Raw genomic sequence first — 13,607 nt, forward strand, 5'->3', positions numbered from 1 at the left:
CAATTTTTTTGTGAAGTGCAGTTTCATTCCTTTGTGACGCTGTGATTTTCATGCTTTTATTTAAATTAGTATTGTTGCACAAAATAAAATGTGAGACAGAAGTTTTGTGCTTGTCAGTTTGCCTAATGAAAAACTAGAGTTTGAAAAGCACATACAAATTGCCCTTGAAATGTTAGTAAATATTGGACTCAAAAGCCAGCAGTCCTTAGCCATTTGTATTAATTAACATGGTCATGTGTACTAGGTAGAGAGGGCACAAATAAATCCATCAGTTTTAAACATGGGGATCAAAGGTGATGGCATCCAACAAATTCTGTGAAATGAGACACTTGCTAGTATGCACATTAGAAAAATAAATGCACTAATCACGAAACTGTTTTATGCCCAAAGTAGGTGTCCAACTTCCTGCTTTCTTCAGTTTTGTAGACAGAAAATGAAGAAGTCATAGGCCAAGGTTGTCTAAAGTTCTGTATTTTTCTGAAAGTGACTTAGTGACTGTCTTTACAACAGAAGCCGTGTAAAAGTAGGTGACTATTAGCATCAGTTAACATAACTTCAGAGACTTCTACAAAGTTATTCTTTTAAGCTCCTGAAAGAAGTTCAGCAGTGTGATTTTATTTTACTAACATTAATCTCAAGAAGCACAAAGTAGGTTATTATACAACATCAGAATATAATGTGGAGTATCAAACATTTTCTGCTTGTTCTAAGGGGAGCATGGCATTTGGCAGCATTACCTGACACTATCTAAATGATAGTCAGAGTTCTTGTTTTCCCTATAACTTTTAATGTGTCAAGAGCATGCCATATGTAATTTGTGGAAAATACTGAAAATTGGATGCAGTCTAATAATAATCATAATTCTTGTCAGGTCTCATTTGACTTCTGCTTGAGGCCAGCAGAAAATACATCCTAACTGTTTTTTCTCACAGTGAGATACCATTGAGAGTATCTGCTGTTTTGATAGTACAGCAATACCACTGTCACATTGCTGATTTCCATGCAAGACGTAATTTTTTTCTTGTTTCCTTTTTCATCCTGTTTGTTAATGAGGTTTTAGCTCTCTTTCTGGCTAAGCTGCTGGCACTTTTATTTATTTATTTTTTTTAAATAGAAACCTCTGTGTGGGAACACCTTCATAGGCTTATTCTTGATTTTATGTTTTATTTGGGATTGTAATTTCATGTAGCAGAGACTTGTCCCAACAGTTAACATGGCACGGGAATGAAAGACCCCTTATCAAAGACCACACAAACCCTCAAAAATCCTTCAGCCACTGAAAATACTAGCGTGCTCTGTGGGTTTAGTTTTTCAAGCTTTGACATTATAAGATAGTTCAAAGCAGATATACATGTGTGTTATGTGTGCTGGAAGAGAAGTCAGCAGTCAGTATTTTTAATATACTGGAGAATCCTAAGTGAAAAGCTGGGAAATTTTTTTTTTCATTTTAATTTTCTGTATCACATGTTTGCATATGCAAAATGAAAACTCCAAAGCTTTGGGAGTTTAAATTAAAAAAACAAAACAAAACAAACAAACAAACAAACAAACCTAAAATAAATTCATAAAACTGTGGGTAAGAAAGCAGTTCTCAAGGACATGCTCTCCCAAGTGAGAAAGCATATGTTTTTATGGTGGAAATACATTACTGTCTAGTTCTTTTTCTATTAGAGGTGCAGATATGTTAACAGAGGTGTTTTAATTAGCTTATAGTGTGTGGAATCAATTGGGATAATAATATTAGTTTCGAAATTAAAATATTCTAGAAATTACATCTCTCCCAGGATGCACTAGCTTAACCATATTATCCTTGACAATCATGTCCACTCAGTTTTTCCAGTGTGGATCCATTTATCTAATGTGACAGCTCTAGTGCTCCTTGTGTTAATAGATGTACAGCTGCTTTCTGGAATCATAGCATGCAAACATTCTCGTCCTCAAAAAGCAGTGCTGCTGCTGTTTCTGCTTTCTGTGCTTGTAGGAGAGGACACGACTGCTGACTCAGAATTAATTGTAACCCAGTGAGTTGACAGTGACAGATACCTATACATGCCACTACTAGTTCAGGAAGCAATGTCCTAATTTAGTATTCTCCAACAACATCCCTAAATTGAAAGCCTCCTTCCTTTCTTTCCTCCTGTCCCATGTTATTACAAAATATCCCTAGAGTCTTTATAAGAATTCTGTTTTTTTCTGCATTTTTAATCCTTGTTTTATTGAAGATCCATATAATCTTAATTTAATTTCCTCAAACCCACATAAATAAAAGTGGAGATTTCTGTCATGATGTCACTATGAACACCGGTTAGTTTACAGTTTGATCATTTACAGGCCTTCAGACTTTCTCTCCCTCACCCCACCTTCCCCCCCACACATTTTTTTCATTTTAGGACAGTTACTACCTTTAAAGCCCTTTGGTACAAACTTCCTAGTGGACGCTGGTCATTTTTTGTTAAACCTGAGGAATTTGAAGCATGTTTTTCTTCCTTTTACATACATTATTAAAATGAAAACGTTCAAATCACAGATTAATTCTAATATCGAGCAAGGGCTGCATCACCCCAGACAAAAGATTGTTACCTGCACACAAGGTCCATGGCCTGCTTGATTTCCAAGGTTATATGTGATACTAAAGAATGCTAATAGAACAGAATACCAAAGGGGTTTTTATCACATCTGTCTTTTTGCTGAAAATCACTGTAAAGTTTCCTGCTTCCTGGCACTGCAGAGCTCTGCATATCTTCTGTAGTTACTGACAGTGATGGAACCTTAAATACACAGTACATCTGTAGCACAGTAATTTTAGGCTTCAACAGTAAGATGCAGTGTCAGTAATGATTGTTGACATCATACTACATGTATCAGTTTACTCAATATAATTAATAAGCCTTAGTTGATGGAACACTTCTGTAATTCATTAAATACTATAATCATAATTTATGTTAACATTATACATGTAAATGCAAATATAGTAGTCAATTTTCTTATATATTAAAATAATACGGTTACTTTTATAAGCAGCCTCCAGATAATGTACAGTCCTGAGACAGGAAATACTCTCAATTGTTCCTTCTAACATTTAAAAATGTGATTTATAGGTTAAAGTAAGTCCCTGAAGCTTTATTATCCCATTCACATTATGGAAGCTGGATGAGTTTTACAGAATGTAAAGCAGGGTAAATATATTATTATAATTTAACTTGTTAAATCTCAGCAACAGCTGTTTCTACATTTAGTACTTCATATGCATTATTGATCAACACATGCTTTTACTAATGTAAAACTTCTCAGGGTATAGAGAAGTTACTCTGGTTTTTTTAATTGGTACAGTGCTTCTGAAATGCTTCTTCAATTGAGTGCACTTGTAATGTGCATTATCTGTCATGCTAGGAGTACCTCATCACCAAAATAAAACTAAACAAATAAATTGAAGATCGCTGAAGTCTTCAAATTACTAAAGATCACATAAAATACAATTCTATTACAATTAAATTGTTTATATGCAAGTCAGTCTAGTATCTTTTTGTCAGTGAGATCTATTTCTTCAGGGTCTTGCATCTTAAATACTTTTCTTAAACACAGATAAAATTTTAAGTATTGAATATCTAAAGTCAAGTGGCTAAATAGTTATGAACATAGTGCAAGATCTAGGTAGGTTAATTTGGGGCATTTAAATTTGAAATCTCTGAACTTCATGTCTCTCTAATGTCATGGGTTATAACAACAGAGTTGTCAAAGGAATTAATCTGTGTTACATCTTCTAATACATGCCCTAAGTTTACCTTGTCATCTATAGTCAATGATTGAGTACAGGCATTCCAAAAAGGCATGGTGCTGTTCTTTTACAATTATATCTCTTTTAGGATGGCATGAATGTTCATTAGAGCTGCCTTTCCTCCTCCATTGATTTTTAATTTTTAATATGTATATACAAATTTGTTCCATTTTTAATGAAATCGTTCTCAGGCTTTTTTTCCACAGAGTTTCTCATAAAAATATGTAATAAATATGTCAAGCTAACGTGGTTTACTAACGCCTAGCCATTTGGGTGAATAATATTTCTGAAAATTAGCTTAGTTTTCTACTGGAAACACACATGGCTATTTTCTTTTATGTTGTATTGTACAGAAGGTTCCATCTTTTCTCTCCATTTTCCTTTCCTGCATGCATCTCAGATATTAATTTTCATAATCATAGGCTTAGAACCGATTCTCTGTGTCTCAGACAATTAATTCAGGAGGATGGGGGCTAATATTTAAAATGTTCAAAATTTATTAATATTTTACCAGACTCGAAAGTTGAACAAGGTAATGCTCTGGTTTAGACTACATTAAATTTAACACTTAGCTTTCCTGTTATGTCAAATTTACCTTGCAGTCAAGATGATTTTAGGTAAATAGAAATGCCTATTTATAATGCATATAGAAAAGGACTATTTGCCTTTTAGGTGGATATTAGGAAGGCAAAACTTAAAACATATGATAGTCCTGTGTCTAGTGTCTTTAGTTAAAGGTTTGTCAGTCTTTTGAATGCCCAATTAAAAACAAAACCAAACAAAACAAAACAAAAAGGAAAAAACCCAACCACCAAAAAACCTAACAAAACAGGAAGAATTTATGAAATAAAGACTATAGTTTCATGAAATAAAATGAAGGAACATCAGCATATAAATAGGGGAAGAATGTGATACTGTCTCATATGTTAATGGAAACCACAAGATTTGACTGCAGATTTTTCTTCATTTTCTTCATTCACTGTCTCTGAAAAGCTAACACAACTCTCTAGCCAGACAGGCTCTTTGTTTTCCATGTTTAAATGTGCTTGGGACCATCACGCTCTCAATTCCTACCTAGTCATGCATCAGATGGTAATTAATAATGTTTTTCACCTTTATGAAAAGGCTAGTTCTGTGCAGCTTTAGTAGCAAGACAGATATAATAGGTAATTATATTTATGTTTCCTTTTAATGCATTGCAGTGTAATTTACAGATTTCTATGAAATTTTAGTACTGAGAAATTGAGCAGAAGAAATCAAATTATTGTCTGGTATAGCAACAATTTACATTCTGAAATCAATACCAACATTATTACCTTAAGGGGAAAAAGAAGTATATACTGAGGCACTCCAGCTATTTATATGGATAGCACGGTATGAAGAAGTAGCATGAAGAGGCTGTAGCAATTACTTTTTCTTTTTTTCATTCTTAGTTTAGCTTGAAAGATTGTCCAAAACCCTATCTATCTCCATTATCTTGGTTCTGTGGCTAAGATATCAAGATGAGCATGGAGAATGGATTATCCCCTGCAAGCAGGATCCTTGAATAAGGACTGCTATGGGCACTGCATGAGGAAGTTTAGCTTAGAAGCAGCCAAGAAAAAATAACTCTATTTCTCTTAGCAAATTGCAGGGATCTACTGCACAATTTGTACATAACACAGACCTGAGCCAAGTTTATCAGGGAAAAGCAAGAGTGGATTTTACTAAGAAAGTAGATTGATTTTATCTCAGATTTACAATTTTTTACAAAGTTCAGTGAAACATGAAAGAAGAAGGTGTGTATCAGTGAGCTGAGTTAGACAAAGCCCTGTTTGAGGTGCTTTCTGGCCCTCTTGTGAGATACACTACAACAGTCCTTGATTGATCTTTCCAAACTGGAAGAGAATGTGGATTGTATATTTTAGGGGCCTTTCACTAAGTCAATCAGAACTGCAAAATATAACAAATCATTGTTTATTTATAAAACAAAGTGATACAGCAACCATATGTTAATTTGAAGACCTTGCCAGTTCTTTCTGCTGAGCAAATACAAACATAGATATGTTTTGTTGAAACTGTTACTAATCTGTTTTTGAGACTTGGTCTTCATTTACAGGCTTGATCTCATAAGAAAAAAAAAATCCATGTTTTAGTGCATGAAATAGGAATCTTTGTTTTGATCCTGGAAGGAACAAACGTTATGAAACAGACATCTTCCACAAAGACAATTGGAATTAAGCATAGATTTTTCGTGTGTCTTTACAACATCTTCTTAAACTTGTGCACAAGCAGTATCTTCTCCATAATCATCATTTAATCATCTCACGGCCTTTTTAGGATATTTGTCTACTGTTTACACTTGATTTTATTTTGATATGCTTCTCCTCTGACTTCTTTATTCATGAGTGAAGTTTCCGTAAATTATGTCAGGTATAGATTCTTCTGTTTATTTTCCATAATAAAGGTAAATTGTTTGTTCAAGTTTCACTTTTAAGCCTTCATATCAGGAATCTTTCCATAAGGAAAATATTCCCAGAATGTTTTCTTTGAAGTTGTTTTCTTTTTCATAATATTTCTTTGTCATCTTAACACAAAGTATAGCATAGTAGTTCAGAAAAGAAAGGGAACTAGTTTTTTGTTGATGCAAAACCTCCACATCTAAAAAAATCTTTCAATGACAATTAAAAAAAATGTCATGCTTGAATATATATTCTGATATACAGACCTACATCCCATTCTTTAAAGTTAATTTGTCTTGCTGCGAACAGGATGTTTTAGTGGCTTCTTCCTGTTTGGAAAATCAAGGAGAAATCATGGCTTTTTTATTCACAACTGTATTGAGTGAAGAAATTTAAAGTACCTAATTTGTAAACTCAAAATGCAACTCGGCTGGTTAACATTCAGCAGGTTCTATTTCCAGCTACCCAGTGTAGAAATGTTTTTTTAATTACAGCTTGGTTTATAACAATGGATAGGATCTGTAGCCAAATTTGTCCCTGTGAGACTTTCAGCAATGGAACAATAGTATAATTATTTCTGGGATTCCTGATTAGCAAAAACAATACAATAGTTGTACAAAGCTTGAAGGTTTGGTTTTTGGAGTAAAAAAGAAGCTGAATCTCCTCTTAATACTGATTTCTGTAACTTGCTGTATGATTCAAGTACATAATTGGAAATAAAATGCATTTTAGAAGCTAGTGCACAATGGAAAGAATAGAACAATTTTGAAACCTAGTGCTTACGCTTCCTACATTAAAGTTCTGTTTCCACACAGCTCATAACTCACCTGCCACAGGAAATTTCAAATACTTTATATCACTGGCATGATTTTTCCTGTACTTCAAGCTTTTAGCACTCCGGTCAACAAAATACGTTGCATTATTTGCAGCCCACTTTCTACACATGTATGAGTGTGTCTGGGAAAACAGGGCAGCAGTGAAAAAGCTAAGTCTCATAAGTAGTGCCTTAAACTCACTAGTATTGGACTACCTTTTCTAGAAATCCATTCTGAGGTACAATTTCTACCAATTCTTTTGGTTGTGTAAGGACTTCAATATTGTAAATATCATGCTCTATGCAACTTTTCCAAAGCCATAGATTTGTAATGGATGAAATTAGAAATTATAGTATGGGAATACATTTTATACAGCTAAGATTGTAGAAAATAAAGTATTTCAGTACAAAATTATATTTTCAGCTCTGGGAAAATATGAAATTGCACCAAATAATTCTATATTGTCTTTTATTTTCAGTAAGAGCTGACAGAATCACAGAATGGCTGAGGTTGGACAGGGCCTTTGGAGGGTGTCTAGTCAGCCCCCTGATCAAGCAGGGATAATTACAGCTGCTTGTCCAGAGCTGTGTCCAAATGGCTTTCGAATATCCCCAAGGAGGGAAGCTACACAGTGTATCTACACCACTTGTGACAGTGCTCAGTCACCCTCCCAGTAAAAAAAAGTTTCTTGATGTTCAGAACCCCCAGTGTTTCAGTTTTTGCCCATGATTACCTGCTCTGTCATTGGGCACCACTGAATTCCTCATATTAAGAAGGAATGAGAAAAATAGAATGGGAGAGTGCATGGAAAAAAAAAAAGACAAGCTGCAACACAAATATATTTTTAAGTGTTTTCATTATCTCCAAATAAAGTATAATAACAAAGAAAAATGCATTATGCTATGTCAAATACAAGTTCTAATTTTTTGTACTTGATCAGTAAGATTAAAATGTCCCCATCCTCTGCCATCCATTCCTCATCTCTACACCAGAGTTTGTGTTTCTATTTTTATTGGTATTTTCAAGTACCACAGCTATTACTTATATGCCGTAATTTCACAAATTACAGTTCTTAGAACATGCTAGGCACCTATTTGACTTCGTTGTAGCAGGAAAAAAGGAGCCAGACCAGTTTCATGTGTCTTTGATTTGATGTAATTTGGTTGTTACTATGTTAAAAAGTGTTGGCTGGCTGACCACCTGGTCCGAAAAAAGGGAAAAAAAAAGTGTTGCTACTACGCTTGAACCGTCCTGTTTTCAGCACAGGAGTTTGCTATCCATTATCACCATCTGAAATGGTGTTTCTCTTGTGGGCATAAAGTCATGCTTCACCTAGATGAGCTTCATGGAATCTGCTGCAATAGGTGATTAAAGGAATGATTCCTGATTGTTTTCCTGAATTTTAAACTCAGCCCAGGTTCAAAAACCCCACTGAGTCTAATTGTTCTGAATTATATACTGAAGTTGCTTTGACATAGGTAAAATTATAGTGCTTTGACTGAATTCACATTTCAGTTTTGGGTTTCACAAAACAATGAGGTGATAATTCCTGATTAAAAATAAGGACTGAATTTTTTTCAGGACCTGAAGAAGACCCCTATTCCTCCCCACCAAATGCTTGTTCATGTTTGAGTATCTCACAGATTTTAGATGTGAATTTTGGCCAAGCATTGGGACCTGAACCATAACCTTATCTCATGCTTATATAATCCCACGTATGTTGTAGTGTAATTAAACTTGTAATTACTTGTTATCCTTAGTCCCAGTGTTGTAACAACTATAAACCTCATTACTCAAAACAACTTGAATCTGTCTTTAGGTAAAAAGAATTCAAACCTGGATTTTGTTGCATGAGCGAGTAGATAAACATGAGCATAGTCTAAGCATATTGGATTTTCTGCTGAAAGAAGAGTTCCTGTCTCTGCTGTGGTGGTGATGAGAAATTCAGTGAACAATCAGTGAGGGGCTCAGTGCTGGATCCGGACTATGCATCACATCCTGTGATGTGTTCTGCCTCCAGTGGAGAGTCTGTGTACCTTGTCCAAGCCATCTGTGCATGGTGTGTTGGTGTAGATTCACCGGTAAACTCCAGGCTGGACCAGCCAAGAGTAGGAAGCCCCAGGTCTGGGTGGGGGTATCTGGCAGGCAGTGGGACAATGCTGGTATCTGGGGAGGACCCATGAGTGTGGCCTGCCTGTGGGACAAGTGTGAGAGTGCTGCATGTGGGCAGTGAGTCCCCAGTGAGACCAGCTGGTGAGCTGGAGACCTGTGGGGTCGGTAAGGGGGACTGGGATCTGAGCAGGGATTCTGGGTGGGCAGAGGGCCTGTGCTGGTGCTATGTGCTTGTGAACCTGGAGAGGGAGGGGTGTGTGCTTCACTTGTGACTTTCTGCCTCTGACAGCCCAAGACGAGGAGGGGATTTGTCCCTGTGTGACTGTGCCTGGTGTGAGTCCTGAATGGGGGGGGCTGCTGGGGCCAGAGCCTTATCTGAGGCTGTGTAGCCGCAGCTGTGGCCAAATCAGTGTCCATGTGTGTGTCTGTGTTACACACTCAGTCTTGGTACTGCAGCAGCTTTCCTAGCCTAGAGATCCCAGGCTGGGCTCCACCAGCCAGGCAGGAGGGTTCTGGACAGGGGAGGCAGTGGCCACATATCACATTACTTGACAATTTTAAGCTCTCAGTACATTGAGGACAATGTTTCTTTTCAATTACTGATATGCCCAAGCTTAAGTATTTGCGTTGAGTCTCTTTCTGCAGAAGGCTTGTTCCCCTCATTATTTTGATACCACAACTAAATCTAAAGTTTCTTTATGGACTGCATGCTGTCCATCCATCATCTCTGGAACTGGGTCACTGTTCACATGACCCTTAGATTTTTTTATAACCCTTTTTAATGATTTGTGGATTCCTTAGTGAGTGGTCATTGTGTGTGAGAATGAAAACTTCAGAGAAAATTTATTAGAGAAGCCATGCTGTTGAGTCATGGGGTGCAGAAAGGCCCCCCATGCTTTCTAAACTTCTCAGAGAGGAATTCAGTTGTCACTGGATCCAGTCTTAATCCCAGACTTTGTCAATGGTTTAAGTAACTTTGTCCCACAGGATTAATGATGGCAAATCAGATACATTTATATAAAGATGAATTAATTTATTATTTAGATGACAACTGATTAGACAAAAGATCTTAATCAGATTTATTTACTACAGAAAAAAAGCTAAAACTACTAGCAGTGTATAGTATAGGTATAGTGCCCTATATCAAAGCTATTACATAAGGCTAGCAAAAAGGAAACCATTATTAAGTAAAGCTTGATGTAACTCACCACACCAATGCTTATGGGCAGATCTCTTTAACTCAGCCTCAAGGAGTATCCTTGAAGGGGTTTCCGCACTTCAAGGGAGAAAACTTCATACACTCCAAGAAGGAATATGGGAGAGGAACCCAACTGTGTGAAAGTGGACTGGACTTCTACAGTTTATAGTGATTGACTGCCAGTCATATGTCTCCAGGTCTCCTTAGCAGCTTATCTGTCACATCTTTGCCTCACTATCAGGATCTTCATTTGGACTTGGTGAGTCAGACTGCTTTTAGCATAATTCAATGGCAAAACCAGTCCATGACAGCATCTCTCAGCCCACAAATGATAGCTTGCAAAATAGGGCATTATTTGAGTTGACCAGATTCCAAAGCAGATCATTCTGCTACAGTGGCTCAGAAAGGCAAGACAATGTACTTTTCTCTCATCACTTAAAGTATGGATTTAAAAATTAATAGCAAAGAAGTTGCCAGTAAAGTGTTAGGGTCATTTTACTGGCTAACTGGTCTCTATCACTGTCAGTATAGAGTGAGAGTGGATTTTAGCTAGTATGAGGAATTTTTGTTACCCAAGATCAGTACTTTTACTATATAACTCATGAAATAGGACATTTTTGTAATTATTTATTTATGTAGTTAATTAGTTATAGGGATTTTATTATTTTGCAGATCCTAAAACTTAATTTGTCATCTCCTCCCCTATTTTAGGGCTTAATTTCTCAGTCATTCATGTCTTCTTATAGTGTCTTTTTGGTTTAAAACAAATGAAAGCAATCTCCTTTCCTCAGATCATACCATGACCTGGGGAGGGAGTGGGTGTAGACAGAATGTATCAGAACAGTTTGCCACTTGCTGACTTTGATAGTGATATAAATTCTTAATTTGGAAAACAGATCTCCAATTTTAGCTTTCTGAAAGTAGTTGCAGAAAAAGAAGACTTTAAGTTATGCGGTTAGCTACATTTCTATTGTGCTCATATTTAAGGGGAAGAATGGGATAGCAATTAAAAATTGTTCAGGGTGGTAGTTCCAGAACAAAAAAGTTGTAAGAGAAAGTAACAAAGTGTGAGCTGAAGTTTTTCTTAGTGACACATATAGAGTTAGGTTCTCTGTTGATGTAATGAATACATCCAATGACTCAGAGGATCTATTTGGTTTTCTACAGCTGGATTCTATTCCTAAAGCTAGAAAAGGAACTTAAAAGCAAAATACTAATTATAAAATCACAGCCAAGAGCAAATAGTATTACATTTATTTCTATCCTGAATAACACAGTAATCTAAAGTTGACTTAATCAACTATATGCACCCAAGGGAGATGAATAAAAAGAAACCTGGTAGATTTTATTGATCATCATATAAAATGGTAGCAATTACCATTAACAAATAGTCTTTAATAAGCAAACATACAGTTAGTACTATTTACTTGAGGTTTTACTCATTAAAAGAAAAATGAAAAAAGGAGGAGAAAAAAAGAGAAAGTTGGGGCCTGATGCTGTTTCAGGATGGATATAGGACACCTGATGTTAACTACTTTAAAAAGTATTAACTAGTGGAAGATGCCTGTTGTAGTATTTTCCAAATGTTTCATTTTCTTCTGGCTCTGTAGAAATCTTGAATCATTAGCTTAGGTATACCCCAAAAATTTCAGATTACTAATATTGATGAGAAATAGCCATTAAACTAAACAGTTACTATGCATAAGAAAAACTTTGTAAATCTCTACTTTATCCTAAATTAATCTAGCAATACAGCCCACTGAAGCTGCCTTTTTTTTTTTTTTGTGGGAAGATGTGCTTAACTTAATTTAATCACTCTCTTGAGGTACTCTTAAACGAGTTGCTTCCGATCCTTCAAAGACGCAGTCTTTTGATCCATGAAGACCTGTAATATTCCTTTCATGAATCCAACAGTCATGGTTGCTAAACAATTTGCAGCGGTGCTATCAGCTCTGAAGCTCTTGGGGAATCACTGTATCATTCTGTGGCCACAATTCAAAAGTCAGATTATTTCTCCAGATGAGAGAGGTTCAAAATCAATAACAGTTAACTAATCCAAGTGCACACTGAAGGTTTTGTTTGTTTTTTTTTTTCTTTTGAAATGGCTATAGGTTTATTTTTTTAAGAAGTTCAGTAAAATGTGTAATTCTACCTCTCAGTCCCTGTGTTTTTTTGTGCAAACTCTGTGCTGTTTTATTTTTATTTCTCTTATCAAATTGATAATGTTTATTCTGTCATTGCATTTTGTGATTCTTTGCTGAACACTGTGAATTCACACATATATTATCAATCCTAATTATCCATTTTAGGTACATGACTGCTATCAGTTAAATATAGATAGCTATTTATTCATGCTACTATTCCCAAAAGATGACAACCATTTTTATAGGTTTGTTTAGTTTGGTCGATGTCTTTTTTTTCCAGTTTGAATAATGATAATACAGTTTTTAACCTCAGAAATATATACTTATTAAATTTTTGGATATCATTTGCTTTTCATAACATAGTTTCTAATGGTTTCTGCTTCTCAGAGAGAGGTTTTTAAATAGATTATGTTTTAAAAATTATGAGAAATATACCTAATTTTCCACTGATCAATTTCTTAGAAGAAGTTTACTTCATGGATGAGCACATATAGACCTTTGATAGACCTTTGAAATTTGTCTCTCCCATCTGCCAATTTCCCATCTAAAAGCAAGCCAGAAAAAAAAGAAAAGAAAGAAGGACAAACCAAACCACAAACAAACAGTAAGCAAACATGATAATAGCAATTGCTTCATAAGCATTGCCAGGGATCTATTTTTATGTCAAAAGTTTAAAAAAAAATCAAGAGAATTGAAAAGAAGAGCACTAATCAGTGTGTCCTGTGCTCTTCTTTGTAGTCCCAGCGCCGTGTTACATTTCACCTCCCCGATGGCTCCCAGGAAAGCTGCAGTGACAGTGGTCTGGGAGACCACGAGCCAGTGGGTGGTGGAACCCTGATCTCACACCCTCTCCCTCTGGTTCAGCCGCAGGACGAATTCTACGACCAGGCTTCACCGGACAAGAGGACTGAAGCTGATGGCAATTCTGACCCCAACTCGGGTGAGTCACCACCTTATCTCTGCTTATCTGAGTTGCTTTGCTAACTTGGTACTTTCTTTTTCATCCCTTTGAGCTTTGCAATGGTCGAGATGTTTTTAAGCACGTGCATGAATGTTTGTTCATATTAGCTCAAAAGGATTGTTTGGAAATAATGTAGTTTGCCTGAGGTGCCTCATGTTGTA

At 36.0% G+C, this 13,607-nt stretch overlaps 1 protein-coding gene across 6 annotated transcripts in view; it reads left to right on the forward strand.

Annotated features, from left to right (window-relative positions):
* Positions 1 to 13,607, forward strand: part of PCDH9 (protocadherin 9) — a 670,749-nt gene that overhangs the window by 422,860 nt on the left and 234,282 nt on the right. For 3 of the 6 annotated variants that reach the window (XM_030964555.1, XM_030964639.1, XM_030964871.1), the window contains one exon: positions 13,224 to 13,425. In XM_030964555.1, the coding sequence (XP_030820415.1) occupies positions 13,224 to 13,425 (202 nt within the window). The remainder of the gene's footprint in view (positions 1 to 13,223; positions 13,426 to 13,607) is intronic. The other 3 variants (XM_030964716.1, XM_030964788.1, XM_030964951.1) reach the window with 1 other exon arrangement.

The sequence above is a fragment of the Camarhynchus parvulus genome, chromosome 1, assembly GCF_901933205.1.
Source record: "Camarhynchus parvulus chromosome 1, STF_HiC, whole genome shotgun sequence".
In the NCBI taxonomy this organism is placed as follows: Eukaryota; Metazoa; Chordata; class Aves; order Passeriformes; family Thraupidae; genus Camarhynchus; species Camarhynchus parvulus.